This window comes from Ochotona princeps, chromosome X, assembly GCF_030435755.1.
Source record: "Ochotona princeps isolate mOchPri1 chromosome X, mOchPri1.hap1, whole genome shotgun sequence".
In the NCBI taxonomy this organism is placed as follows: Eukaryota; Metazoa; Chordata; class Mammalia; order Lagomorpha; family Ochotonidae; genus Ochotona; species Ochotona princeps.
This window is the reverse complement of record NC_080865.1, coordinates 88,694,633-88,722,557: the sequence shown is the minus strand read 5'-3', so window position 1 is coordinate 88,722,557 and position 27,925 is coordinate 88,694,633. Positions and strand designations below refer to the sequence as shown.

At 38.1% G+C, this 27,925-nt stretch overlaps 1 protein-coding gene across 3 annotated transcripts in view; it reads left to right on the top strand.

Moving 5' to 3' along the window:
- The window catches only part of SMARCA1 (SWI/SNF related, matrix associated, actin dependent regulator of chromatin, subfamily a, member 1), an 87,866-nt gene that overhangs the window by 22,118 nt on the left and 37,823 nt on the right, over positions 1 to 27,925 (top strand). For 2 of the 3 annotated variants that reach the window (XM_004587678.4, XM_058658812.1), the window contains 10 exons: positions 2,040 to 2,149; positions 4,245 to 4,471; positions 5,581 to 5,702; positions 8,454 to 8,489; positions 9,404 to 9,556; positions 13,044 to 13,176; positions 14,338 to 14,486; positions 19,472 to 19,591; positions 25,460 to 25,570; positions 25,880 to 25,993. In XM_004587678.4, coding sequence (XP_004587735.2) covers positions 2,040 to 2,149; positions 4,245 to 4,471; positions 5,581 to 5,702; positions 8,454 to 8,489; positions 9,404 to 9,556; positions 13,044 to 13,176; positions 14,338 to 14,486; positions 19,472 to 19,591; positions 25,460 to 25,570; positions 25,880 to 25,993 — 1,275 coding nt within the window. The remainder of the gene's footprint in view (positions 1 to 2,039; positions 2,150 to 4,244; positions 4,472 to 5,580; positions 5,703 to 8,453; positions 8,490 to 9,403; positions 9,557 to 13,043; positions 13,177 to 14,337; positions 14,487 to 19,471; positions 19,592 to 25,459; positions 25,571 to 25,879; positions 25,994 to 27,925) is intronic. The other variant, XM_004587679.4, reaches the window with a different exon arrangement.

Genomic DNA, 27,925 nt, shown 5'->3' with positions numbered 1-27,925 from the left:
TGGGTATAGGGGTCGAAGCACTTGGGCCACTTTTTTGCCTTCTCAGCCACAGTATGGGAAAGCTGGATCAGAAGCAGAGCAGCTAGGACTTAAATGACATTCTGATTTGGAATGTTAAGTGCTTCAGGATGAAGCTAAATCCTCTGATACAATGCCATCCCATATTTTGCTCGTTTTAAAATCGGGTGCTTTTTTGGTCTGTGTTTTGCTTTATTTGTTTTGTTTTTTGCTACAATTTGAAGGAATTTTTTTATATACTGTTTTTAGGAATTTATACTTTTTAGGTTATCCAATTTGTTGGCCTGTAATTCTTCTCTTATTCACTGTTTTTTTTTTTTAAAGATTCATTTATTTTTATTGGAATGGTAGATTTTACAGAGACAAGGAGAGACAGAAAGATCTTCCATCTGTTGATTCACTTCCCAGATGGCCTCAATAGCCAGTGCTGAGCAGATCCAATCTGAAGCCAGGAGGTCTCCCATGTGGGTGCAGGGTCCCAAGGCTTTGGGTCATCCTCTACTGCTTTCCAGGCCACAGGCAGGGAACTGGATGGAACGTGGAGCAGTCTGGACATGAACTGGCACCTGTATGGGATCCAGTACTTAAAGGTAGAGGATTAGCCAATTGAGCCATCACACCAGGTCCTCCTATTCACTTTTGAGCCCATTGACCACTGGCTTCTGTTCATTGTGTATAACTGAAAGTTACCTCATATGATGTTTAATGACTTTCTAGTTGCTGAATTCAAGGTGCATTTCCCTCAGTTTCTTGGCCTCTCTCTACTATTTCACTCTCTCAGTTTCTTGGCCTTAGTTCTGGAAGCCCTTTTTGATGTTTCGTTTCCAATATACTGATTTTCTCTTCCCTCTTTGGCTCCTCTTCTTAGACCTCTATATGGGCTTTTCTTTGTTCCTTAAATTTAACATTTTGGGGATGGGTATTTGGCACAGTATTTCCAAGGCAGTTGCACTTTTAAGATTCTCTCTCTTGAACAAGTTTGTGAGGCACAAATCAAGTCTTCTCTTACTGTTCTGTTTTCCTTACCTTCATAGATCTCTGATAATAATAGCTATAGTTTACTGAATGTGGGAAGCTCTATGCATGTACGACCATAAATCTTTGTGACAGCCCTAGAAATAGTATCATTATCCCCATTTTAAAACACTCGGCATATATACATACCATAAATATTTTTTCAATGACTAAATAAAGAAATGGGCTTGGAAAAACTAAGCAACATGCCTAAACTCAAGAGGTCATCAGAATCTGCCAGATCTGCATTTGAGTTCAGCTTCTACTGCTTACCAGCAAAGTGACTTTGGTGAGTTTACTGCTCAAATTGAAATAGTCACATCTCACTCAAAGATGTGCTGTAGTTACTTGCTGTAATTCAGTACTTATTTTAGTGAAGTTCACAGTTCAGTGTTTGGAAAATTGTAGAGAGGCACTCTGTAAGCGATAGCACTGTTGTTAGGATAGAATCTGTCTTTTAGGTATATGCTGATTATTTGGTATTTTATCTTTTATCCTGATTCATCCACATCTTCATTAATGATGAACCATTTTCTTTTTATTCGTATGTTTAACGATTTTGAAATGACTTGTAATTTTATTTCATTTTTACAGTCTTTGATTAGTGCTCTGAATTCAGATTACCTCTCCTGTTTTAAAGTCAAAAGATTATTTATGAAGAGAGAGAGATCAAGAGAGAGAAAGAGAAACCTTCTAACCACTAGTTCACCCCCCAGATGTCTTTCTAGAACTCAGTCTGGGTCTCCTATGTGAATAATAAAGTCCCAAGTACTTGTGCCGTATTCTCCTTTAGCAGGTATGCTGGACTAGAAACAGAGTAGCTGGGGCTTGAACTAGCACTCTAATGTGGGATTCCAGTGTCAGAATCAGCAGCTTACCGTGCTGAACCACAGTGCTGGTGCCCATAGCTATGAAGTAAATTTCACATTCAAGTGGTGTTAAGTGAAATACATGCTTTGCAGTGTTAAATTTTTTATAATTTTTAAATAAAAACTATCACTTTTTAGGTTTTAAAGCCATTTTTGTTGCGTCGTATAAAAACTGATGTAGAGAAGAGTTTGCCTCCAAAAAAGGAAATAAAAATTTACTTGGGATTGAGTAAGATGCAGCGAGAATGGTGAGCTATTTTATTTCCATTAAAACTTATTTGTGTGTTAAGAATTTACTAAATTCAATAAGATGCTGGACTCTATGTTTGGTATATGCTTGCAATGGGGGAATCTCAACTGAACTTGAGCTGTGGTTATGCAACAAGGTGGAGGAATCCACCATGGTGGGAGGGTATGGGGGGGGGAGAACCCAAGTATCTATGTAACTGTGTCACATAATACAATGTAATTAATGAAGTTAAATAATAAATAATTAAAAAAAAAGAATTTACTAAATGATAGCTTTGTAGTTCCTTAGATATGCTTTCAGTTCAAACATTACATTTTGTATTTAAATGTGACAAGTAGTTGAAATGTTTTAAAACAATTAAAAGATATTTTGCTTAACATTTGGGAAAGAACAGGTTTTAGAGTCTGTTGATTAGTGTTTGAATCCTATGTGTTGCCCCTTTTTATTTTAAAGATTTTATTTGAAAGGCAGAGTTGCAGAGAGGTCTCTACCATCCCCTGGTCCTCCTCCCCCAATGACTGTAAGAGCCAGGGCTGGGTCAGGAGCCTAGAACTCTATTCTGGTCTCTCATGTTTGTGGCAAAAACCCAGGTAACTGGATCATCTTTTACAGGAGCATTTGCAGGGAAAAGAGGTGAATTGAAAATGGTACAGCTGGGGATACAACCATTGTTCATATGGGATTGGGATGCCAGTAATGCACTGCAGTACGCACATGTATTTTTTTTTTTACATGATTTACTTTTTACTCAGAAAGTCAAAGTTATTGGGAGGGAGGGACGGATGGGAGAGGCAGAGAGAGAGAGAATGAATCTTCCATCCACTGGTTCACTCTCCCACCAGTCCACAAAGCCAGAGCTGGGCTAGTCTGAAGTTGGGAGCCAGGAGCTTTTTCTAGATCTTCCAACTGGGTGCAGGACCCCAAGGATCTAAGCCATCCTTCAGTGCTTTCCAGCATCATCAGGGAGCTGGATCGGAAGTAGAGCATCTAGGACTCAAACTGGTGCTCAGATGGGATGCTGATGTGGATGTTATGCCTTGGCACCACCCCACCCCCACTCTTACTGTGTACATTGCCTCTTAATAGCTATTTAGTGCGGGCAAATTATATCACCTTTTTCTTTTTCTAAAAATATGTGTGATAATACTTAGTTTAAGAGGAAGATTTTTAGGATTTAAAGAGCAAAATGTCACTGGCAGACTTGTTATTCTTGGTTTTCTCATCAGTGAAAATAGTAATAATTATCATGATGATGATAAAAACATTGTGATTATGGATGTTAACAAAATACAGATGCTGGAGTGGTCTGATAAACAGAAGCAGAACTGGAAATTGACAAGGGAATCACCAAGTGATAGTGATAAAATGGTTATTGATATAATAATGGTACTGGAAGATGGAAAATGTTGCTTATATAAGTAAAATTAGGTCATATATAAAACATATAATGATTTATCTAGTCTGCAAACTGGTATAATGTAGTAGAGCATCAGAAGTAAGACCAACTCATTACCTTTCCTTATTGCTGTGGCTCTAAGTTATTCACCTTCTCTTAGCTTTGTGAATTTCTGTTCATGATATGGGTATGATACTGATACACACTTGAGTTGCGATGATTTAGTGGAATGATTCAGGTAAGTCCTGTACAAATTGACTATTAAATTCTGGTTTTGGTCAGATGAATGCACAGGTCTCTTTTTGTCTGGGTAAAGGTCTAGAAAAAGGTGAAAACAGTTACAAGATCACAAAAAAAGATTGTAACAATAGGTTTATATAAACTTGAGACTGCTTTTAGCTCAAGTGGATGTCAATGTTTAGCAAATATTGTAGTTCTAAAATAATGATCAGATGCATGCAGTTTTCTGAATAGTTATCAGCTGATGGGCGTTTCTCAATCAGTAGAGCAGGAGAAAACATTTTTGTAAGCAACATAGAAGTTAAATGTGAAAACTTTATTTGTTTCTTGGTTTTGCTGCTCAGTTTTGGTCTTCAGTCAAGTCTTCACATGGGAATCTAATCTGACCATCAGGGATCATTTCTTCATGGCATTCGTCTTTCTAATAATTGGTGGCTAATTTTATTTCAAATTTTAGGTATACAAAAATCCTGATGAAAGATATTGATGTTTTAAACTCTGCTGGCAAGATGGACAAGATGCGACTCTTAAACATTCTCATGCAGCTTCGCAAGTGTTGTAATCATCCGTACCTGTTTGATGGAGCTGAGCCTGGACCACCTTATACCACTGATGAGCATATTGTCAGCAACAGTGGGAAAATGCTAGTTCTAGATAAGCTTTTGGCCAAACTCAAAGAACAGGGTAAGAAGTGTTCACTTTAGCAAGGAACACATTCATATGAATGTATTATGAGTATACTTTTTCCATGTTCATTCATTCACTCATTCAGCAGACATTGTTGCATATTTGTTACGTGCCAGGAATTGTCCTGAGTTGGGTGCACAAAAGTAAGATATTAGTCTTTGCCTTGGACAGGCTGACAGTGCAGGGAGGAGGAATGGTTGTGATAAATGCTGTGATGGGTTGAGAAACAGGGAGTTGGGAAAGTCTTCACAGAGATAACAGTTGGGGTGAATGCTGAAAAGTGGAGTGAACCATGGTAACAGCAGAGGGAGGGTTCTCCAGGTCAGTGAAATGAATATATGAAAGAAGGCGATGGGTGGAGGTGGGGTATATGGTATATGGGGGGTAAAGTGGCAGTTGATGGATCTGAGGAGCTGCATGGGGCCCAGTTGCAAAAGGTCATTAAAACCATGCTTTAAGGCACATGAAAGTTTGCTGAAGGAGGATCTGAGAAGATTTGCTGTGGGTAGTGCTGTTATGCGAGTTAACATGGTAGGAGGAGAGTCTTGGAGGCAGTACAAGGGATCAGCTGAGGCCAAGAGAACAGAAATGGACAGGAGGCTAGTTGGGAGACTAGTAGTTCAGATTCAGTGATCCAATGGGAGGCCATGTGGAGCCATCATTCACCCTTAGGACAAAATAAAGGCACAGTTTCTTTTTTATATCATGTCAATATGTATAGAGGATTTTGAAGTACAATGTGTAGCTCGCAAATGCAAAATTATATAGAGCATCCCTTGAAAGGGTGTGTGTGCGTTTGGACTGCTCTTGTATTATAGGAGAGTACTTCAAAAGGTACATGTGCAATGGAATTAAAAGACAAGTTTATTTTGGTGTAAAACGTTGAAATCCAGCCTTTTGAAAAGTTCACAAAATGTATATTGTGAAAATGCTACATGGAGCACACTAAATTTTATATCAAAATAAGCTTTAAACTCCCCTTTCCATGAACTTTTTGAAGTACCTTCACGTGTGTATATTGTGTATGATGTTAAGTATTATTTTCCTAACTTCAAGTTAGTTTTGCACAAGTTGTATAATTTGCCTTTTCTTGTGAAATGTTTTAGGTTCAAGGGTTCTCATTTTCAGCCAGATGACTCGCTTGCTGGACATTTTGGAGGATTATTGTATGTGGCGTGGTTATGAGTATTGTCGGCTGGATGGACAAACCCCACATGAAGAAAGAGAGGTGAGGAAGAGAGAATAAAACACCACTTCCAAAATCAGTTCAGTGAAGCAATGTTTTTCACCATTAGGTCATTTTGAACTTTTGCTTTTTCTTGAGCTAGGTGCATTGACTTTCTCACTGCCATCTCTTTCTGGAATCTTCAGTTTGGTTTCCATTCTGCTGATTCTTTACAAATCATCTTTCCAAGGTCTGCAAAGACTTCCTTATCTATAGGACACCACTCCATCTTTATCTCCTCTAGCCACTGAGCTCTTTCATTATCGTTGCTCAGCTTATTCTCTGACTTACGATGCAATTTTCTTTTCTTGATTTGCCTCCTGCAGTAGACCCTTGCCATTTGTGGAGTTTAATGGAGGAGATTTGGCCTATTAATGAGCAACACAAAGACTCATACATGAAGTCATCTTTAAAGAGAGTAATCTTGATCTTATGGAGCTTTTGTATAAGTTAGATGGTAGCAGTAAAATACAGATGCTTTATCACGAATTTTGGATCTTGGGACACTCGAAGGTTGTTGTGCATGAATGAGTCCGTGAGCTTACCTACCACCCAGTATGTTTCTTGAATTTGGAAATTCTTTGAGATCTTTAGACTATCCCTCACCAATGTCATGGGTCTAATGCTTTTCAAGCGCTTTTTGGAGAAGGCTTTCATAATTTATCTTCTATATTCTGTTATCTTTCGGGGCTCTTTCTTGGGCTTCTGTTTCAAGCCTATGCTCAAGTTCTGGGCAAAGATGATGATTTTATGGTATATTGAAAAATGCACTGAATTTGGTTAAAGAAGCCCTGTGAATTTTAGCACCTGCTTTGCTGCTTTGTAGTGTATGCAAGCCATTTAATTCTCTGAGGCCCAGTGTTTTCACTTGTATTATAAGTACACTGGTAACACATGAGTTTCTTTTTTTTCTGATAGTGTTAGGCGGATCAGTGAATATGAATGCAGCCTTAAATTAGTAATGCAGTATATGAGTGCACTTCTAAAAGTTCGTGGAAAATTAAAAAAATATTTTGGTGCAATTTTTGAAACTGAGTATGTGCAAGAACTTCAAAAACTTCATGGCAAGTGCATATTATGAAAAGCTACAGGCCTAAATAAACTTAGCTTTTAAGTTAATTTTCTATGAACTTTTGGAGGTGCCTGCATATGCCACATGTCATGACATCGCACACAGGTCTTTTTACAGGCATGTGGTTTATAGTCCTTTCTCAGTGTCCAGGTACTCAGCCTGAATCCCTTTCCGTTGGTGAATGCAATGGGCACTGTCCCTCAGGTGCTTCCTCTGGAGGCCTGGCTGTAGCACAGAGTGGTGTTTACAGCAAGCACACAGGCCCTTTTCCTATTAAGGCGTTTAGGCCAGCTGCTAGAGGGAGGCAGATGTGGTAACATTCACACATATGAGGATGGTTCAGTGCTTGCACTGTTCCATGCAATATAGATTTTTACTCTCTGGGAGTAATTTTTACTCATCTGGGAGATGGTGGCTTTAAGCTTTACGGAGCTTTTGCTGACCTGTTGCTAAGAAATGATTTTACCACATCCATGTTAAGCATACGTGCTATAGTGCCATTGCAGATGACCGTTCTTCATAGAATGAAGAGGATACCAAGTCAGTACAGTAGGTGTTTTGTGATGTCAAGTAGCCAAGTGTCATTTCTGACTGTTCTCTCTGTTCATGATGTATTTATGTTCAAATTCTTCAGGCTTTAAAAAGTTTCAAATAATGAAAAAAAAATTCAAATAGTGCTTTGTTCTCAGAGACTTTGAATTATGTATGGTAATTTTAAATTTGGCAAAGTCAGAGCTGTTCATATTTTTTTTTCTTGGAGATGCCCTGCATTCCTTCTGTGTTGTCCATGCCATCATTTCATCCATTATTTCCAGTAAGAAGTGACAGACCATATTTGGTTTCTTACTCTGTGTGCCAGCTGTGAATAGATAATTCTTTCTTAATAGCTCTGATTTGTCCTTTCCCCATTACTACAGCTGAATTCAGCTAGCTGAGCCTCTGGTCATCCTCTGATTTAATTGGCCTCCTCACTTTTATAGGAAAAGGAACTAACATTTCTCAAACAACTACTATGAGCTAGGCAACTTAAAGTTCCAATTGAATTCTCCCAGCAGCCTGGTAAAGTATTGGTATAATCTTCTCCATTTGAAACTGTGTCTCAGAGAGGTTAAATGCTTGCTGAGAATCACAGATGTAATACATGGTAGAGTTGTGATTCACGCTCAAGTTTTTGCTGTTTCCTCTACAGCAAGGTGCCTCTCACTACACCCAGCTGCTTTCTCTACTGCCCCTTCACGTGCTCTGCTGACTGCGGCAATGGGAGTCACTTTCTCCGCCTGCAACTTTGACCGTGCCATGTCATTCATTGAAAAAAAAAGAAATACTTTCCTGCCTTTTGTAATTATACAAGTGATAAATAATTGCTGAAGGAAATTTAGAAAATGAAACTGTTTCTGGCCAATCTTTTTCAATGTATGTAAGACATGTTTAAGTAATTGATAGCATACTGTATAAAGGTCAATATGCTAAGTCTCACTCAGCATTATATTGTACTTTTGTATTTTAGTAAAGAAAATCATAAAATAATGTTTGAATAACTATTTCATCCAGTGGCTATAGTTTGAGTAACTTACCCCCCCATTTTTGATCATTTAGGCTGTCTCCAATATTTTCATTGTTATAAATAATGCTAGAGTGAAGTCCTTATACATAAATCTTTCTGAACATCTCTATTTCCTTAGGATAAATTCCTAGAAGTGGAATTACGGGGTCAAAGGGTATGAACATTTTTAAGGCTCTTGACGCATATTGCCAAATTGCTTTCCAGAAAGCTTGTGCCAATTGACATTCTCAGCAGCAATGTATGAGAGTGCCCGTCTCACCGCCCCCTCGTCAACATTGAGTATTATCATTTTTTTTAATCTTCAAAAATGGTATTGTTTTACTTTGCATTTATTTGATGACTAGTGAGGTTGAACACTGTTCTTGTTTCTTGTGGTGTTTAGTCATTTGTGTTTGTTCTGTGAGTTGTATTTTTTCTTTTTGCTCATTTTTTTTCCTGTTGGAGTCTCAGTGTTCTAATTTCTATGAGATCTTTATGTAGTAAGGATGTCAACATCCTTTTAATTTGTGAGATTGATTACTGAATATCCCTTTTGTGGCTTCTTGGTTTTGCCTATTGCTTACTTGTTTGTCCTTTGTCGCCATACTGGCATGTATCTTCTTACTTTGCCTTTTGTCTGTTTTTGCTCATTCCCATTCCAAAGCCTTTTTATCTCTTGGTTGAGCTTCTGAATTGTATCTTTATTAATTCTTCATAAGTTAATGGAAATGAAGTTGAGATTGGACATTCTACCTGCAGATATATTTCAGGTCTTAATTATATAAATGAATAATTCATTTTTTAGTTGAAGTTGTCCTTGTGATTTTGCTAAGTTTATTGATGTAAGCTTTTAAACATTAATAGTTTCATTGATATAGTTTCTACAGCAGTTCACACAGTATACAATGTAGATATATGCTTAAGTGTTTTTAAAGATAGAATATTAAAAATATATGTGAAGTATATTAAAAAGTATACAGAGATCTTTTTTTGTGCATGTTAAGTCTTTTATTTGTTTATTAAGGACTCTGGTAATTTGATTTTTCTTTCTCTTTTTTTTTCTATTCCTTTGTCAATTTTTTTTAAAAGGAAGCAATAGAGGCTTTTAATGCTCCTAATAGTAGCAAATTCATCTTTATGCTGAGTACCAGGGCTGGAGGTCTTGGAATTAACTTGGCAAGTGCTGATGTGGTTATACTGTATGATTCAGACTGGAATCCACAGGTTGATCTTCAAGCTATGGTTAGTAATCTTTATTAATAATGTCAGCAATGGGATCTTAGAAAACCATTGTTACTTATACAACACGGCAATTTATGCCAAAAGGGAGAAAACTTTGGAGATTTATAGAAGTTAAAGATTTTCCTTGGGGGAAAAAAAGTTGCTGTGCTAAATATGAAAGCAAAAGAATTGAAGACAAGCACACACATACAGCAATTCCAACTGCAACATTTATGTGTTGATGTGGATTTTTTCACTTACTATTTACTTTAGTTTTCTTTTATCTGAAGAGAATACATGTAAGGATATTTCTCACCTTCCCTCCCTCCCTCATCCTTTCTTTTTTCCTTTTAATTTTTTAGAAGAAAATGCTGTCAATTCACTTTATCATCACAGGCTTAATCCCCCACTAATTAAAAAAATTCAACAAGTATAGACTATAAAGGCCACTGCCCCTCAAGACTACACATAAAAGCTATGAACAATAATCACATCTCAAGATGGCAGTTTTACTCATATATAATACATTTTTTGTGCTGTATATTAGCTGTCACAAATTGGAGGAAACATACTTGTCTTTTAGGGTCTGGCTTATTTCATTAAGCATAATGGTCTCTAGCAGTGGCTTGACGTCCTGCACTGCAATGCCACCCCAATATAAAAGAACTTAGTGGGGTTGGTGCCTAGGCATAGTAGGTTAAGCCTCTGCCTGCAGTGCTGACATTCCATATGGGTGTTTTTTCGAATTTTAGCTGCTCTACATCTGATCCAGATCACTGCTAATGGCCTTGGAAAGCAGCAGAGGATGGTCCAAATGCTTGGGTCACTGTGTTCATGTGGGAGGTCCAGAAGAGGCTACTGGTTCCTGACTTTGGCCCAACTTCCACTGTGGGGGCCATTTAGAGAGTGAATCAATCAGTGGATGGAAGATCTCTTTCTCTGTCACTGGCTCTTTCACTGTGACTGTCTTTCAAATAAAAATAGATAAATCTTTAAGAAATTGGTTAACAGCCACCACTTATGGCACCAGCATCCTGTATCATAGTGCTGGTTCGAGTCCCATCTGTTCTGCTTCTGATTCGGCTCCCTGCTAATGCACCTGGGAAAGCAGTAGAAGGTGGCCCATGTACTTGGACTGGAGTGTCCCACATGAGACACGCAGAGAGAGGAGCCCCACAGATGTATCCTGGTGCGGCTCGGACGGTTGCAACTGTTTGGAAAGTGAACCAACAGATGGACAATCTTTCTGTGTCTCTGTCCATCTCTCTTTTTCACTGTCTTGCAAATAATAAAGAATGTCAAAAAGTAAATATATATATTTATTTTCATTTAGTTTGTAAGAAGAGAGTTTTTATTATAGACTTTTATTTGAGGGCAAAGGGAGAGAGCCTTTATAGAGAGATCCTCCATTCACTGGCTTGTGCTCCAGATGCACACACCTTCTGGGGCTGGGCCAGGCCAAAGCAGGAATCCAGAACTTAGTCTGGGTCTTGCACATGGGTAACAGGGACCCAAATACTTGAGCCATCGTCAGTGGACTCTCAGAGCTCATGTTGGCAGGAAGCTGAGGCAGAAGCAGAGGAGCCAGGGACTGAATAAACACAAGCACAAGTGGCCTGTGACTATCCTGAGTAACTTGGTGCCAAAAACCTGCTACTCATTTGGTTTCCATTCTGAAATACACATGCCCTCATTCATGAAGATCAAAGGGGAATGCATACATCTGATGTAATTAAAAGGGTTAAGATGGATCATTATTATTCCAGTTAACAGCTAAATATATTAAAGTCTTCTGTACTGAAATTGGCAGAGGTGGGATTTTTGCCTCTAGTAATAAAACAATTGAGAACAGAAGATAAAAATGGTCAATAAAGCAATGTATTAGAGAAAAACATTGGCTGCTTTAGGACACTATCCAAAAACTATTCTATAATGAAAAAAATTTTAGGGACTATTTATTTATTTTTATTTATTATTATCATTTTATGATACAGTTCCAAAGGCTCCTGGGATTTCCTTTATCCCCTCCCCAATTCTCCCCTCCACCTAGTTCCTCTATACCATTACTAACATATAGTTCTTCATACACAGTCATATGTCCATCTTTGCAGGCATGGACAATGGCAGAGAGTCCAGCATCCTATTGTCAAGATGTAGTAAATAGTTTCATTGTAAGTTTATCTTTGTCTGGAAGTAGAGATGCATACTACATTATATCCTCACATCTGGATATGTTAGTCTCCATTACACAACTACTGTACATCCCCTTAAATGAAAAGTCACAATACAAAATCAACAATAGGAAGAAAAACAGAAGTTTACAATGCCATGAAGTTAAATAACATGTTACTAGATATGACAGTCTCCATTACACAGCTACTATAATCCCCTTAAATGAAAAGCCACAAAACAAATTCAACAATTGGAAGAAAAAAGAAATTAACAACACCATGAAGTTAAATAACATGCTACTGAATGACTAACGTGTCGCTGAAGAAATGGAAAAGAAAATCAAGAACCTTCTTGAAGAAAATTAGGCTACTGTATGATCTATGAATCCTTGAATAATTTAATCAGAAAAAACTGTTTTGAAGAGATGAAACTAACAAAAACAAAAACATCAAAATCCACGAGCTATAGCTTCCTCTAGGTCTCATGTGGCTGGCCGAGACCCAACTACTTGGCCATCTGCTGCTGCCTCTCAGAATGCACACTTCTGGGAATAGCAGCTGCTGAGTTTCAAAAACCCTCTCCCTATAAGTTTTTATATTAACAAACTCTGTCACCTTTACTAACTATAAATCTGTAGGGCTAATTGTAGACTGTTACATAGCCAGGATAATAATAACCTATTTTTTTTTTTACTAAATATTCTCAGATTTTTTTCAGTAAACTTAAAAAACTGCTTCAATTTGAGATAAAGCAGACTTCTGTAATTGTAACAACCCTTGCTAACTACTTTGTCACTTATAAAACTTCTTTATAGTTTAGAAGATTGAATTTAGTGGCTTAAAGTTACTTAGTAACTCAGTACATAAGCTTTCTGCTCTCTCTTGTTCTCATCCCAAAGGGACTTTACATTTTGTCCTTCTAGAAATTGCCCCTTAAGAGTACAGTATAGGGCTCGGCGGCATGGCCTGGTGGCTAAGGTCCTCGCCTTGATCCCATATGGCCGCTGGTTCTAATCCCGGCAGCTCCACTTCCTCTCTATCTCTCCTCCTCTCAGTATGTCTGACTTTGTAATAAAAATAAAATAAATCTTATAAAAAAAAAGAGTACAGTATAATAGGGTTTTTTTTTTTTGTCCCTGAGGATCTTTAAATATTCGCAATATTCATTCACCTTTCAAAGTGGTATATCTAGGGAGATAGACAGAAAGCCAATTTTATTTTCAGAATGTTGAAGTGTGTGATTACTGATATTCTTAAGTTTTATTTATGATATCTGATATCTCATGTAAGTTTTATTTATGACATCTGATATCTCATGTAAGGACTCTCTCTACCAGGATCGAGCTCATCGTATTGGTCAGAAGAAGCCAGTACGTGTATTCCGTCTCATCACTGACAACACTGTGGAAGAAAGGATTGTGGAAAGAGCTGAGATAAAACTGAGACTTGATTCAATTGTTATACAACAAGGTATTTGTGCTTATAAACTTTGTTAAGTAGGTTTTGCAAAAACACATGATTTTCTTTAAACAAGCTTAGTTTTAATAAACACTGACAGAAATTTGCAAACTTAGAGGAAAAATCAGATGTGAATTATAATCGTGCTTATTGAAATACTTGTATTCACTCTACGGAATACTTGAATACCAGTAGCCTATAGTTTAATGCCAGAAGCTTGCCTTGTGAAGTACCTGGTAAGATTTAGCAGGTAAAATGTCTAGCTTTAAAAACATTTTTTATACAGAGAAATTCGTTCTGAAAAAATGGTCTGAGCATGAGAAAAACACATACATGTCCTGCAAGGTTTTAAATTGGTTTCTTTTTTTTTTTTTTTTTAAAGATTTACTCATTTCATTACAGCCATATATACAGAGAGAAGGAGAGACAGAGAGGAAGATCCTCTGTCCGATGATTCACTCCCCAAGTGAGCCGCAACAGGCCGATGCGAGCCGATCCGAAGCCGGGAACCAGGAACCTCCTCCGGGTCTCCCACATGGGTGCAGTGTCCCAAAGCTTTGGGCCGTCCTCAACTGCTTTCCCAGGCCACAAGCAGGGAGCTGGATGGGAAGTGGAGCTGCCGGGATCAGAACCGGCGCCCATATGAGATCCCGGGGCGTTCAAGGCGAGGACCCTAGCCGCTAGGCCACGCCGCCGGGCCCTTAAATTGGTTTCTAAAAAAGATGATTGGAGAAGAAGAGTGTGAGGTCCTATCTGCTGGTTCACTCCATGCCCGGGACTGGGCAGAGGCCAGAGTCGGTAGCTGAGAACACAATGCACGGCTCCCAGTCATGTGAACCATGTAGCTGCTTTCCAGTGTCTGCATTAGCAAGGAGCGGGAGTCAGGAAGCAGAGATGGGACTCTGATGTGGGGGATAGGTGTCTTCTCTGCTACGTTAAATTCTGTTCCTGTCCTTCTGGGTTTTGACTGAATTTTACAGAAAGAAATTTATATTAAAATGGAAAGCATGATAGAAGAAAAACAGAGTTGTTCATTAAATTACTTTAAAGGTTCACTAGTTTTCTTATGAAGCCTTATGTATGATTAACTGCAGTATGGTTTAGGTAGAACTAATGCAGAGTGCTTTCTTGGGAATGTAATTGCATATATACAATTTTCATTTTTATTATTAGGAAGACTCATTGACCAACAGTCCAATAAACTGGCAAAAGATGAAATGTTACAGATGATACGCCATGGAGCCACACATGTTTTTGCTTCCAAGGAGAGTGAGCTGACAGATGAAGATATTACAACTATTCTGGAAAGGGGAGAAAAGAAGGTTAGTTACCGTAGTATTCTAGTTTCATGTTGGACTTCTTTAAAATCAACATTCTTCACCATCTACTTGTATTCAACTGAGTTTCATACAGCTTATATTTTGTCCAAGAACTTGGAGATATATTTCTGGGGTAGATTACATTTTTTAAAAACATTTTTGGTGAGAAAGACTAAGAGCTAGAATTTAAAATTGAGTGCCCTTATACCTTATGCTTACTGAATCGTGCATACTGAAAATACTGTCCTTAAAAGCCAAGGAGAGTATTCTGGCAGGGAGTGGAGCAGCTGTGGGCATAGCTAGCGGGTCAGATGTGGAACAGGGCTGCATCTCGGTTCCCCCCCTCCAACACACACACACAGACCTCCACCAATGACGCCAGCCCAACCCCTCTGTGAACAGCCCCAGCCCCACCAAACTATCCTCTGATGCATGAGCCCGAGGTGGCTCCAGGTGCCCCCAGAGGACCCCCCCACATCATAGTAGCCAGGGCTCCAAGGTGCCTGGGACCATGTGACTGCTGAGGAGGCAGTAGGCACTTCGCACCCCCCTCCCCCCAAGGCCAATGGACAGGAGAATGACCACGTGAAAAGCAATGGAGATTTAACCCCCAAAGGTGAATAAGAGTGGTCTTCCCTCTCCCCCCCACGAACTGAACAGGTGAGGCAGTGGGCACGCCATAACCGGGATGCCTAGGCCAAGGGGGGAATGCCCCACCCCCACTCTCCAAGGAGACCCTCACGAAGAATAAATTCTCTTTCAAGAAGCCTTTCAAATTGAGCGGTCTGTCCTTAAGGAAAAATCGAAAAGAGGGTAGAGGCAACTCTTCAGCCTCCTTGCCCACCGAGGATGAGCAGGAGCAGGGTGAGATAGGGGCCCGTAGTGACCAGTAGCTGGGTAGGGGCAAAGGGGTGATCTGAGCTACAAAAAAACTGTGCTGTCCTTGTGAGGTCACTGCCTGGTCCCTGTGCCCTGGCTGCCTTCCTGTGCCCAGAAAGGAGGGGCTTCTGCCCCGTTCCAACTACTTCCCTCTCCTCTCCCTCCTGTGCAGTCTCCCGTTGGCCATCTGGTCTCCCTCTGAAGGCCAGTTGAAGATGGTGCCTTTCATTCTCCCAAGTTGGGTTAGTGATGTGAAATGCTCCTGGTCCCGTCCCCTTCCTTGAATCCCTGTCCCCCATCTCCCTGCAGAAGGCAATTGCTCATTTTCTTCCTCAGTTCTTTTCCAAGTAGGTTTTGTTCACTTTCTCCCCAAATCCATGAGCCAGAAGTGGGGTGCTTACACTCCCAAACTCCAAGTGTCAGCTTTTCCCCTGTTGAGTTTTTTGTCTCTTGAACTGTCCTAGTGGCACCTGGGCTTGGGAGGACATTGCACCTGCCTGGGTTTTTATAAATGTCTTACTTAGATTCCACCCTCTGGCTTGTGAATCACTTGTGTCCTTTATTTATTTATTTATTTTTTTGACTTGGGAAGTAAGTGTTAGGCTTTGGGGTGAGGTCTGTAATGTGAAACAACTTTTTATTGTCTTTTTCTCCCATTGATGTAAATAACTTTCAATGGCCAAACCCCAGAATTGTACTTTTTTTTTCTAATTGCTAAAACTATTCTCTTCCATCTAGTTTTACTGTAAATGTCATCCCTTAAAAAAAAAGCCAAGAAAATACTCTTTTTTACCATAAAAGTATTTTCCCCCGGATTAGGAAAAAAATGAAATTGCATATATGAGGGAGTCTTCAAAAAGTTTATTGAAAATATACATTGTGTAAAAGCTATGCATATATTTAAGTTTATTTTGCACAAAAATAAACTTACTTTTTAATTCTATTTTTTCAAACCTGTTGAAGTCTCATATTTCCCAAACATAAGGACTCTTAACATTATATCATGATACCAATGTCCCACTTGAAAACCCCCCAATTTTTTATTAAATCAAATATCCATTAGTATTCAAATGTTTAATTGTTTTGCAAATTGGCATTGTATTTGTTCTGCCAGGATGATATAGAATAAAAAAAATTCCTTAAGGATTTATATAAAATACTTGTGGTAGCAACTATGATTACAAGGGCTTAATATGCCACTAAAAAAGCAATTAAAAACTCTAATATTGGTTTTTAGTTTATTTTGTGAATTTTTTGAAAGTAGTTTTACGTTTTCAGAGAGAGGGTAAATACCACTTTTTTTTTTTCTCCAAGGCAAAACTTAGAGCTTCTGAATACCACTGTAATGTTTGTTGTTTAAGAATTCATTAGTTTTCCTATTTATAAAACATAAGAGTTAAGATCAACTATCAGAATCTGTTAACAGCATTTTTAATGCAACACTTTTACGTCTTTAAAGGGGTCTATGTTTGACCAGTTAAGCAACTAAGCAAAAATACTGAACAGCTTACGTCTGAGTCTTTGAATATTCTGAGGACTTGGGCTACTTTCATAGCTGTTGGAGCCGATGTTAGGTGATAATGATGTTGCTTTTCTGAATGTTTTTATTTCATGATTTTAAATGTATGAAACTGACAGCATTATGTGTGAAAAATCCAGGCCAGTCTTTATCAAACTTACATAATGGTGCGGGTTCAGAACTAAGGCCTTCAGGTCCTGGCTCACAACTCACCATGCCTCACTTCTCTCCCTGCTGTGCTTACGTTGCAGTAAAGCACTATTTACAGTATAGCTAAGCCTTGTAGCAATTTGGCTACAAATAAAAAAAGGTCAGATATTCACAGCTTTCCTGTTAAAATTCATAAGCCACAAATTAGAAATTATTCATTTCAAAAAACTCAACAACGTGTTGACTCAGCCTTTGCAGGTTATTTATCTAAATACATTTACCATGTTAATATCATATCATCACCTGAAGGTGACCAAAGACTGTCTACAATGAGTAAGACAAAGAATAAATGAAAAACAAACATACTTTGATAGGAAGAGGCAAGCTAGTTTTTCAGATTAAAAAATAAATGTAACAAACTGTTGACAAACAAGGAAAGACTCAAGAGTCACTGGTTGTAACATGTGAAGCTGGATCATAGAAAGGCAAAGTCAATGTTTCTCCTGACTATTACTCTGGTACCTGTTAAAGCAGAATGCAGCAGGAGTGCAACTGACTCCAAACAGCTTAGAAATTTATTGTAAACATCCCATAAAGAATGGAAACAAATGAATGCAGTTTTTGTCTTTGAACATAATTTCTTGTAATAACTGACAACTCTCAAATAAAACATATTTTATAAACCAAACCAGTTTAGCTCACCATTTTATTTTTACTGAATTTGTTTAATACATGTTTTGTCAATATGCAGCATTACATCAACTACTAACTGAATGACTCTCTACCTTAAAACTTAGGAACAAATTATGAATACTAAGAAAAAAAAACCCCTAAGGTAGTTTTGTTAATACTGTGTAAGGGGTTACAAATGGCAAGGATGATAAGAACCAGGACAAAGATACAAATTTCTGATTGCCATCACCACAGTATTGTTTAAAAAATTTACAGTGCTAACGTGTATCTGATGACATATGTAGAATCACACTTTCCAATCAGATTTCTAAATATCTTTGTATTAGTTTTACAAGTCAGTTACAAATGGCAATTTTAACACATATTAAGTTTTTTTTTGTTTCTTTAGAAAGTACTTATGCACTTAGATGTCAAAGTCTCATTCTAGTTTTAGTTTAAGATAGGCATAAGGATAACAAGTGTCATGCATATTAAAAAGTAAATACATCTTCCCAAACTGCTAGGACTTTTCTACTATACTTAACCCTTCAGTGAATCAGAACTCTCTTGTCTTGTTGACATGTGTAAATTAGAGTTTAGGTTTCATCTTCATTGCAGAAAAAAAAAAGAGGTGAAGAAACTCAGGACAAGAAGAAAAGGGAAACCATCCAGATTAAGGTTATATACCAAATAACTATCGAGTACTATTTATTAAAATACATCACCATGAAAAAAGCTAGCTTTATATTGATATTTAATCAAACCTTGGTTAAGGAAGATTACTAGGAGAAGTAAAGCAAAAACCATGGGAATATTTTAATGCTGACTTTTTAAAAATGAACCTTAAAAGTGACCTGATAAAATTATTTTCAATAAAACTTTTTAAAAGCCTCATTCACTTCAAAAATGTTGGGGATAGGATTGTGATTTAAAACAGTAGACTTCATAAATTCATTGCCTTCCATGTGTCTAATCCAGTCCTGCAAGAACAGTCTACTCCTGTGAGACTTACTTGCTCCCCAGAGTAAATCATTTATCCCTCTTAAAGACCTAATTACCATCTCTTAAAGGTCTCATGACCTGAGCCACATTACACTGGGGACCAGGCTCCCAACACATGACTCTCTGAGGGATCAGTCCTGTCCAATCTGTGCTGACAACAGTCTTCTATTCTGTAACTTGGTTCATCTGGCTTTTCAGATGATGTTATTGTTGAAGTCTGCCCTGTGTTTTCAACACTCTTGTGTTTAGTATGTTTCATGGCAGTATGCCATTGTCCATAACTACAGTGTCAAGAAACAAAATAACAGAATGATGGACTTATGACTATTTTTGAAGGAATATACTATTGCAGGGGAAATCAGCGGGGGGGGGGAGGAGGTTTAGGGAGGGGGAAGGGGAAATCACAGAGCCTTTGGAAATGCATCATATATAACAAAACAAAAACAAAAAAGTATTGTTTTATCTTTCAGCATTAGCTTTTGGTCCATTAAAATGAACATATTAGAAATTATGGCATGTCTCACCTTCAGTAATAAATAATTTAAAGAAAGCCTAAATGAGAACACTTGGGAAAAACTGTTTAAATTTTTAAGGTACTTGGGATAAGTTAAATTTACATTCAGGTTTGAGATTAATAATGAATTTTTACATCATAAATTAACAGACTGGGTATTTTATGTCAAAACCTAACTGTTACAAAAGCAGAGTCCAGAGATTTTCTAAGAAAATTCTTGATATATTCTCATTTTAATATATTAAACATTAGACTGCGGAGATGAATGAACGCTTGAAGAAAATGGGAGAGTCTTCTCTGAGAAACTTTCGAATGGATGTTGAACAAAGTTTGTACAAGTTTGAAGGAGAAGATTATAGAGAAAAACAAAAGGTAATATTTTATCCAGAACAATTAGACCCTCCAATTAACCTTTTCCCCCATAATAATCATAAAGTAACATACCAAATTACTTGCTGGTGATTTTGTACAACAACTTCTTTAACTTAAGTAACATATATTTAGGTTTCCCACATGTTCTTTCATAGCTTGATAGCTCTTTTTTAGTGCTGAGTAATATTCTATCATCTGAGTGTACCACAGTTGATCCATTTACCTACTGAAGGACATCCTGGTTACTTCAGTTACAAGTAAAGCTGCTATAACTACTTCTAGCATGTTTGTGGACTGAATTTATTTTTGACTGTCTTGAGTAAATTTCAAGGAACGGGATTGCAGGATCCTAGGGTAAGAGGCTGTCTAGTTTGTAAGAAACTGCCAAAATATCTTCCAAAGTGGCTGTACCATTTTAGATTGCTAGCAGCAACGAATCAGAGTTGCTGTCACTTTACATCCTGCCCAGCATTTGTTTGTTGTTAGCAGTACTTTGGATTTTCACCTTTTAACAGATGTGCAATGATTTCTCGGTTTTTATTTTATTTTATTTTTTTTAGATTTATTTATTTGAAAGGCAGAATTACAGAGAGAAAGGGAGGGAGGGAGAGAGAGAGAGAGAGAGAGATCAACATCAATCTTCCTTCCATCCATTGGTTCATTCTTCAAATGGCTGTAGCACCAGGGCTTGCCCACATAAAAGAAGCCAGGAATGAGGGACTTCTTTTGGGTCTCCCACATGGGTGCAGGGGCCTAGGCACTTGGGCCATCCTCTGCTACTTTCCCAGGCATGATATCAAGGATCTGCATTGAAGTGAAGCAGCTGAGATAGGAATTGGTGTCTGTACAGAATGCCAGCACCACAGTGGTAGCTTAATCCCCAATGCCATGATGTTGGCTCCGGATTTTCAATTCTTTAATGACGTATGTTGACTATCTTTACACGTATTTAATTGCTATCTTTCCGATGATACTTAAAATAGTTTGTGGAATATGGATGTCATTAAAAGAAAACAAAACTCTTAATAACTTTGTTGAGGTGGTATCTGTTGGGCTTCTCTCCTGTTAGTTAACTTTTTGGTAAGCTATCTTGAGGGAGATATTGCTACAAGTTGGATTTCAGCATCTGTTGGTGGGGCTTCCCTGGGAGAGTTCTTCGTGTGCTGTTTGCCTCATTTCTCTCATGCCATCCAGAGTTAGTAATCAGGAGTTTTCTGTAAAAACAGCCACTCTTTCATTTAGTCATGTATTCAGTTATGTATCAGTGTGGACTTGTGATGTCTTGTTTCTTGAGTTATAATCCAATTCTATCATTTTATCACTGAAGTTATTCTATAGAGTTGCTATATTTTTGAATTGATGAAAATGAATTTTATGAAAGTTAAAAACAGCTCATCTTTAGGTCTTGAGTTTACCAATATCTGAGGAGGGAGTCATTTTAGTGGCTTTAGTGTACTGATAATGCTTTGTGGCTGTCATTGCTTCTGATAGTTTTTAGGTTTGTGACTTATCTGCGTGATCTGTCTGTAGTCTTAAATATTCACCTTGCTGTGGTGGAGGGGATGGCCTTGCTACACAGGGTAGAAATTGGCTCCTAAGGAGCTTTTCAGATCTCATTATGTGATATGCTCTTTATGCCTTTTATAACTATTCGTTTGAGTATATCAGTATTAGAAGTGTTTGTAAAGTAGAAAAATATTAAGCACTGGAGTGTCTTATTCACATTTTGGAGGAAAATGAGACTTACTAAAACATTTATTTCTATTGTTAACAGGTTTTCCTGTACTTTGGATTCCACTTAAATAATGACAGATATAGAGAAATTTGAATAAAATTGGGATTATTTGTTTGTAAAAAAGATTGGAGTGTTTGATCATTATTGTAATGTTGAAAATCAAAATTTTTTTGAATATTAAATTAAATCTTTCCCTTCATATTTTCTAGGTAGGTTTGGCTAATAGGTTCAAATCATTCTTTCTAGAGCTTTGAAAATCTGGAAGAATTGCTTATGAATCATGAGGGGCTGGTGTTGTGGCAGAGCAGTTAAAGCTGCTGCCTACGATGCTGATACCCCATAATGGACACTAGTCTGAATCCAGGTTACTTCTCATCCAGCTTTCTGATAATGACCTGGGACAGCAGTGGAAGTTGGCCTAAGTGCTCGGGCTGCCGCGCCCCTGTGGGAGGCCAGGGAAAGCTTCTGGCTACTGCTTTTGGCCTGATTTAGTGCTGGCTGTTGCAATTTTCCAGGGATTGAACCAGCTAAGGATAGAAGATCTCTTTCTGTCTCTCCCTCTCTCTATATAATTCTCTCAAATTAATAAATCTTTTAAAAAATCATGAGCATTTTAAATTGAGGTAGATTTTCATTCATAATTTTTCAAAGATTTATTTATTTTATTGCAAAGTCAGATATACAGAGAGGGGGAAAGATAGAGAGGAAGATCTTCTGTCCGATGTTTCATTCCCCAAGTGGCCGCACGGCTGGAGCTGAGCCAGTCTGAAGCCAAGAGCCAGGAGCTTCTTCCTGGTCTCCCACGTGGGTGCAGGGTCCCGAGGCTTTGAACTGTCCTCGACTGCTTTCCCAGGCTACAGGCAGGGAGCTGGATGGGAAGCAGGGCCGCTGGGATTAGAACCAGTGCCCATATGGGATCCTGGTGCATTCAGGGTGAGGACTTTAACCTCTAGGCTACCATGCCGGGCCCTCATACCTAATTTGTTGAACCAGTTGTATTATTTGACCAGTGAACCTGGTAAATTAAATATGTGACAATTGACGGTGAACCTGAATAAACTAACATGAATAAATTAGTATTAATATACTGTTGTCTAAAACAAACTAAAGCAGCATGATTTTTTTGTATTTTTGAAAGTTCTGGATTTGGTCTTTAATGCCCATTTCAAGTGGAATATGTAGGCCTTCAGGTAAGTGACCAAACATTTAGAAAATTAAGCTATTATTGATTTTTTTTTTACTCCAACTAAGGAAGACAAAATATTGGTTATTCATAAAATTTATCTTTCCATTCCTGTCACCTTACATTCATCTGCTTGGAGAAAAAGGCAGCATTTCTGTCATTGTTCTGAATGGTTCTCAAGCCTCACATTATAGTAGCCCTAGTACTTAGCGCACTACAGTTAAAAAGCACTTTAAAAGTCACTCAGGGCCCACCAGGATAGCATAGCGGCTGAAGTCCTCGACTTGTATGCGCTGGAATCCCATATGGGTGCCAGTTCTAGTCCCGGCGGCCCCGCTGCCCATCCAGCTCCCTGCCTGTGGCCTGGAAACGCAGTAGAGGATGGCCCAAAGCCTTGGGACCCTGCACCACGTGGGTACGTGGGAGACCTGGAAGAGGTTCCTGGCTTCGGACTGGCTCAGTTCCAGCTGTTGCGACCACTTTAGGAGTAAACCATCAGTCAGAAGATCTTCCTCTCTCTCTCCTCCTCTCTGTGTATCTGCCTTTCCAGTAAAAATAAATAAATCTTTAAAAAAAAGTCAGTTACTCTAGCCTTTTTTTCTATATAAGAAATTCCATTTTACAGCATCTGTAACAGCTACCCAGACTTTGAGGACTATCATGTTGGAGTCTTATCCCTGTCAAGATAGTTTAGTTACTATGTTATGTTCTCTGGCTCTAAAAAATGTCTTAATTGCCTTACAAGCTCCTTGGAGGGAGATTACTATTTATTGATTTATTTATTGAAGAAAGAGCTTTAGAGAGAGAGGGGGAAAGAAAGAGATAGAGAGACAGGGCGGGGGAGAGATACATCTGTAGTTTGCTGGTTCACTCCCCAGAAGGCCCCCATGGATGGAGCTGGGCCAGCCTGAACAGGATCCAGCAGCTTCTTTTGGATCTCCCATGTGAGTGGCAAGGGCCCAAGCACTTTGGCCATCTTCCATTGTTTCTCCTAGATAATTAGCAGAGAGCTGGATCTAAAGTCCAGCAGCCAGGGCTCAAACCAGCACCCATATGGGACCGGTAGCTACTTTACCAGCTATGCCACAGTACCAGCCCTAATTAAAGATTATTTTTTTCATCTTTTATCCTACTGTGTTCCTGACACTGACATGCATATAAGATAGTAGGCACTTAGTTGCACAATTGGTATATTGAACAGCAATGTGCTTTCTTATAACTCCTCAAATTAGTTTTGACCTTTAACATTATGGATCCACGAAGAATTTAGGTCTTTTCAGTCAAATATGTGAATGACCCCATTGTGTGTGTCTTTAGTCTCAGGCAATATGATTGCTCACAAATCTTTAACCATTCTGGTTGTCTTAGTTTATTATCCACTCTTGGAACCCAGTCCTTAATAAGATAAAATGGATTTGGGGCCTGGCGCGGTAGCGTAGTGCTAAAGTCCTCACCTTGTGTATGCTGGGATCCCATATGGTTGCCAGTTCTAATCCCAGCGGCCCTGCTTCCCATCCAGCTCCCTGCTTGTGGCCTGGAAAAGCAGTCGAGGACAGCCCAAAGCCTTGGGACCCTGCACCCATGTGGGAGACCCGAAGGAAGCTCCTGGCTCCTGGCTTCGGATTGGCTCAGCTCCAGCCGTTGCGGCCACTTGGGGAGTGAATCATCGGATGGAAGATCTTCCTCTCTGTCTCTCCTCCTTTCTGTATATCTGCCTTTCCAATAAAAATAAATAAATCTTTTTAAAAAAAGATAAAATGGATTGGGATCACAGTAGATTAATGGCCTCTTTTAGACCGTTAATGACCTCTTTTATATACAGGCATTACTTAGTCACTGTGAAATCAAGTTATTTTTCAAATGTTTATTTTCATCCATGTGAAAGAGAGAGAGAGAGCGCACATCCATCTTACGATTTTCTCCACAAATTCCCTCAACAGGCAGGGCTGGGCCAGGCCAACACTAGGAGCCAGGAACTTCACCCAGGTCTCCCACGTAGTAGCCAGGCCCCAAGGACCTCAATCCTCATCTGTTGCCTGTTAGGCTGCATCAACAGGAAACTGAACTGGATATGCAGGAGCAGGGACACAGCTCAGCACTCTGATACAGGAAGTGGGTGTTCCAAGTGGTAGCTTAACACACTGCCCCACAGTGCCTACCCCATTCCTATTATTAGTTTTGTCTCTGGACAGTTTAGTTGTATTTTCTACGTGATAATGGAATAAAATTTCTAATGTTACCAAATCATTACTTGTACTCCTTTGGGTGTTTACTAATATCTTACATTTAGCTTGTGGCAGTTTACCAATGTCTTCATGAATGTAATATTGTCATTTTACAAATGGGGAAAATATAAGTAATTCTCCCCAAAGTTACATATCTAGTGAAGCAGCAGAACCCAGATTCAAATCTAAGCCTTTCTGGTCCCAGCAGCTGTTCTCATAAAATGCAACTACTTTCCCTGAATGTCTTATTTGGACGTTTCTCTTGGCTTCAACGGAAATGTGCTTGTCATGTTGGTATTCTTCATTTTTTTGTCATCTGCTTTTGAATATTGGAATCAACATTACTGTTCCTTTTATAGTAACATTGATTTAATTGTTTAATTGGACTTAAATGGCTCTGTGGATTGTACAAATTCTTTTTTATTACAACTAGTTTTGAAATATAACTTTCAAAAGGAAAAGAATAGAAAGTCATTTTATAACCTAAACTGGTGTACAGTGCAAATTTTTTGACCTTTGGTTATGTAACTGATTTACAAAGTATATTTTGATTCTTTTATATATAAATATTCTTGTCAGATAGAAATGTAATGCAGATACAGCATTTATTGTGATGAAACACCATGGCCTTGGTTTTCTCATGCTTCTGCAGCCTTGATGTACTTGATTTTGGTAAAGCGATTCAAAATAACTAACTCCCTTGTTCCTGTTTGTCATGTATGTAGCTTGGTATGGTGGAATGGATTGAACCTCCTAAACGAGAACGCAAAGCAAACTACGCTGTGGATGCTTACTTTAGAGAGGCTCTGCGTGTCAGTGAGCCGAAGATCCCAAAGGTAAACTGCTACAAGGCTGGGTTTTATGTCCTGAAGATTTTCTTCTAACATGGTCTGTGATTCAGAGTTAACTATATTATTGCTAAACCATGGTGTCTTATTATAGCAATGCGAAGAAGCACTTCATATGGGCCAGCCATATCAATGGATTTCTGCAGTATTTGTTTTTCCATCTGTAAAAGAAAAATATTTTCACTCAAAGCATGTATGTGCATGTATGTGTGTGTATATGTATATATAAAACACACACACACACACACACACACACACACACATATATATATATAAAAAACACTTTTTTTTTCACAGGCTCCACGACCTCCAAAGCAACCAAATGTTCAGGACTTTCAATTTTTCCCACCACGTTTATTTGAACTTTTGGAAAAAGAAATTCTTTATTATCGAAAGACAATAGGCTATAAGGTAATATTTTTGGTCTTTTAGACTAATATAATACTGCCTTTTTAAAAATAATAGTTTGTTAAGCTAGAGTATTAGTTGTTTCATATTAATGTGAAAGAATTTAAGAGTAAATCAGAATGGTGTTTTTAAAACCAAAGAGGGGCAGACTTTAGATGCTGGTTAACATACCAGTTAAGGTGCCTATAAGCAGTGTAGGGGTGCCTGGATTCAGCGCTCGTCTCTGGCTCCTGACTCCAGCTTCCTGCTAATAAAGAGCTTGGTAAGGAGTGGTTCTGTCCCAAGGGATTTGGTTCCCGCTCCCCACACGGGAGCCTTGGATTCATTTTCTGACTGCAGGCTGATCCCAGCCATTGTGGGCATTTGGGGAGAGAAGCAGCTGATGGGAATCTATGCTCTTTCTCTGTCATCTGTCTTTCCCTGTCTCTCAGATACGTTAAAGAGGGAAACAAAGAGGAGGTTTAATTGAAAATAAACCATCAGTCACTGAGTTACCAATAGGATCATTATTAAGTGGTATCACTGGAGAATTATCCAACATTTGAAATAGTAATAATAATCTTATGTTAATAATGTGAGTGTTTGACTATTTGAAGACTATGTACTAAGATCAGTACGCAGGTAGTTCATTAGAACTGAATGTTGATATGTGATAGGAAAATTCTGACCATTTTCTTGATAGGACTAAAAAATAATGTATCTCTGTTTATTGCCCATACGTTGATGAAAGTTAGTATCTTAGTAGTTAGTATGTGGTTATTTTGGTATTAGATAATGATAGTTACATAATATAAAAATGGTTATTTGGAATTCAAAATTGTTTAATTTATGTAGGTAGATAGAAATGAATTTTTGGTGAGTGAAATTTATATTTATCACACTAACTCTGTTGTACTGATGGGGTAAGCAATACTAGGTTGTATTTTGATGTTAGAATTGACTTCCTAGTGCAAGACCAGGGATGACCCAAAGTATAATAATCACTAGTGTATGTAAAATTGTAAAAACATTAACACTGTTATAGTGTTATGAATCAGGAACTATGTTTTTATTTTTTGAAATTTTATCACAGTTGGGACTATGACCAGATTTTGATTAGTAGCTGGAATATGCCTGGAAATTTTCATGAAGATATTTTGTTATTTCATTTATGTTTTGGATTTGGAGTGGATCTTTGGAGGTGTGTTATTTGTCCAGACTAGGTAGGCTGTTGTTTGCATCAGTGAGAAACAAAAGAATAAATAAAGAAAAAATGTTGCTTTGTATGATATATGAAAGTTTAAAAATTTATAAAAAAGAACTAAAAAGTTTAAGGGGTATGTCATTGGGTAATGTTATAATCTAGGGAAATGTGTTGAAGTTCAGATGTACAGTTTGTCCCTGCATATCTATGGTCTATGCATCTGAAGATTCAACCATGGATCAGAAATACGGCAAAAATATTGCATCTGTACCAAACATATACAAAATTTTTTCTCGTCATTATTCTCCAAACAATGCAGTGCAGCAATTTACATGGAATTGGAGTTGTATTCTGGAGATGATTTAAGGTATATGGGAGGGTGTGCAGCATTCTGTGCAAATGCTAAATTATTATATATAACTATAAGAGGCTTGAGAATCTGTCCGTGGAACCTCTATTCTTTTGGGATATCAAGAGATGACTGCATTGAGACCAACAGGACTAGACCAAATCCTTGTAAGGAAATTGTGGAAGAGCAGAATAACTACGATTGAACTTTTAGATCAGGCATTAAGCCACTTTTAAAGAAAGTGAAAGCAGAGATGTGGCAGAAGAAACTATTAAGCTATAAGTTAAAAATGAAAATAATAAAATTAATAATAGAGTAGTTTAAAAATAACACAAGGTGAGCAAATGTCTATCATTTCACCAAGTTTGCAATGTTTTAGTTTTATATATTTTTTGTTACTTTT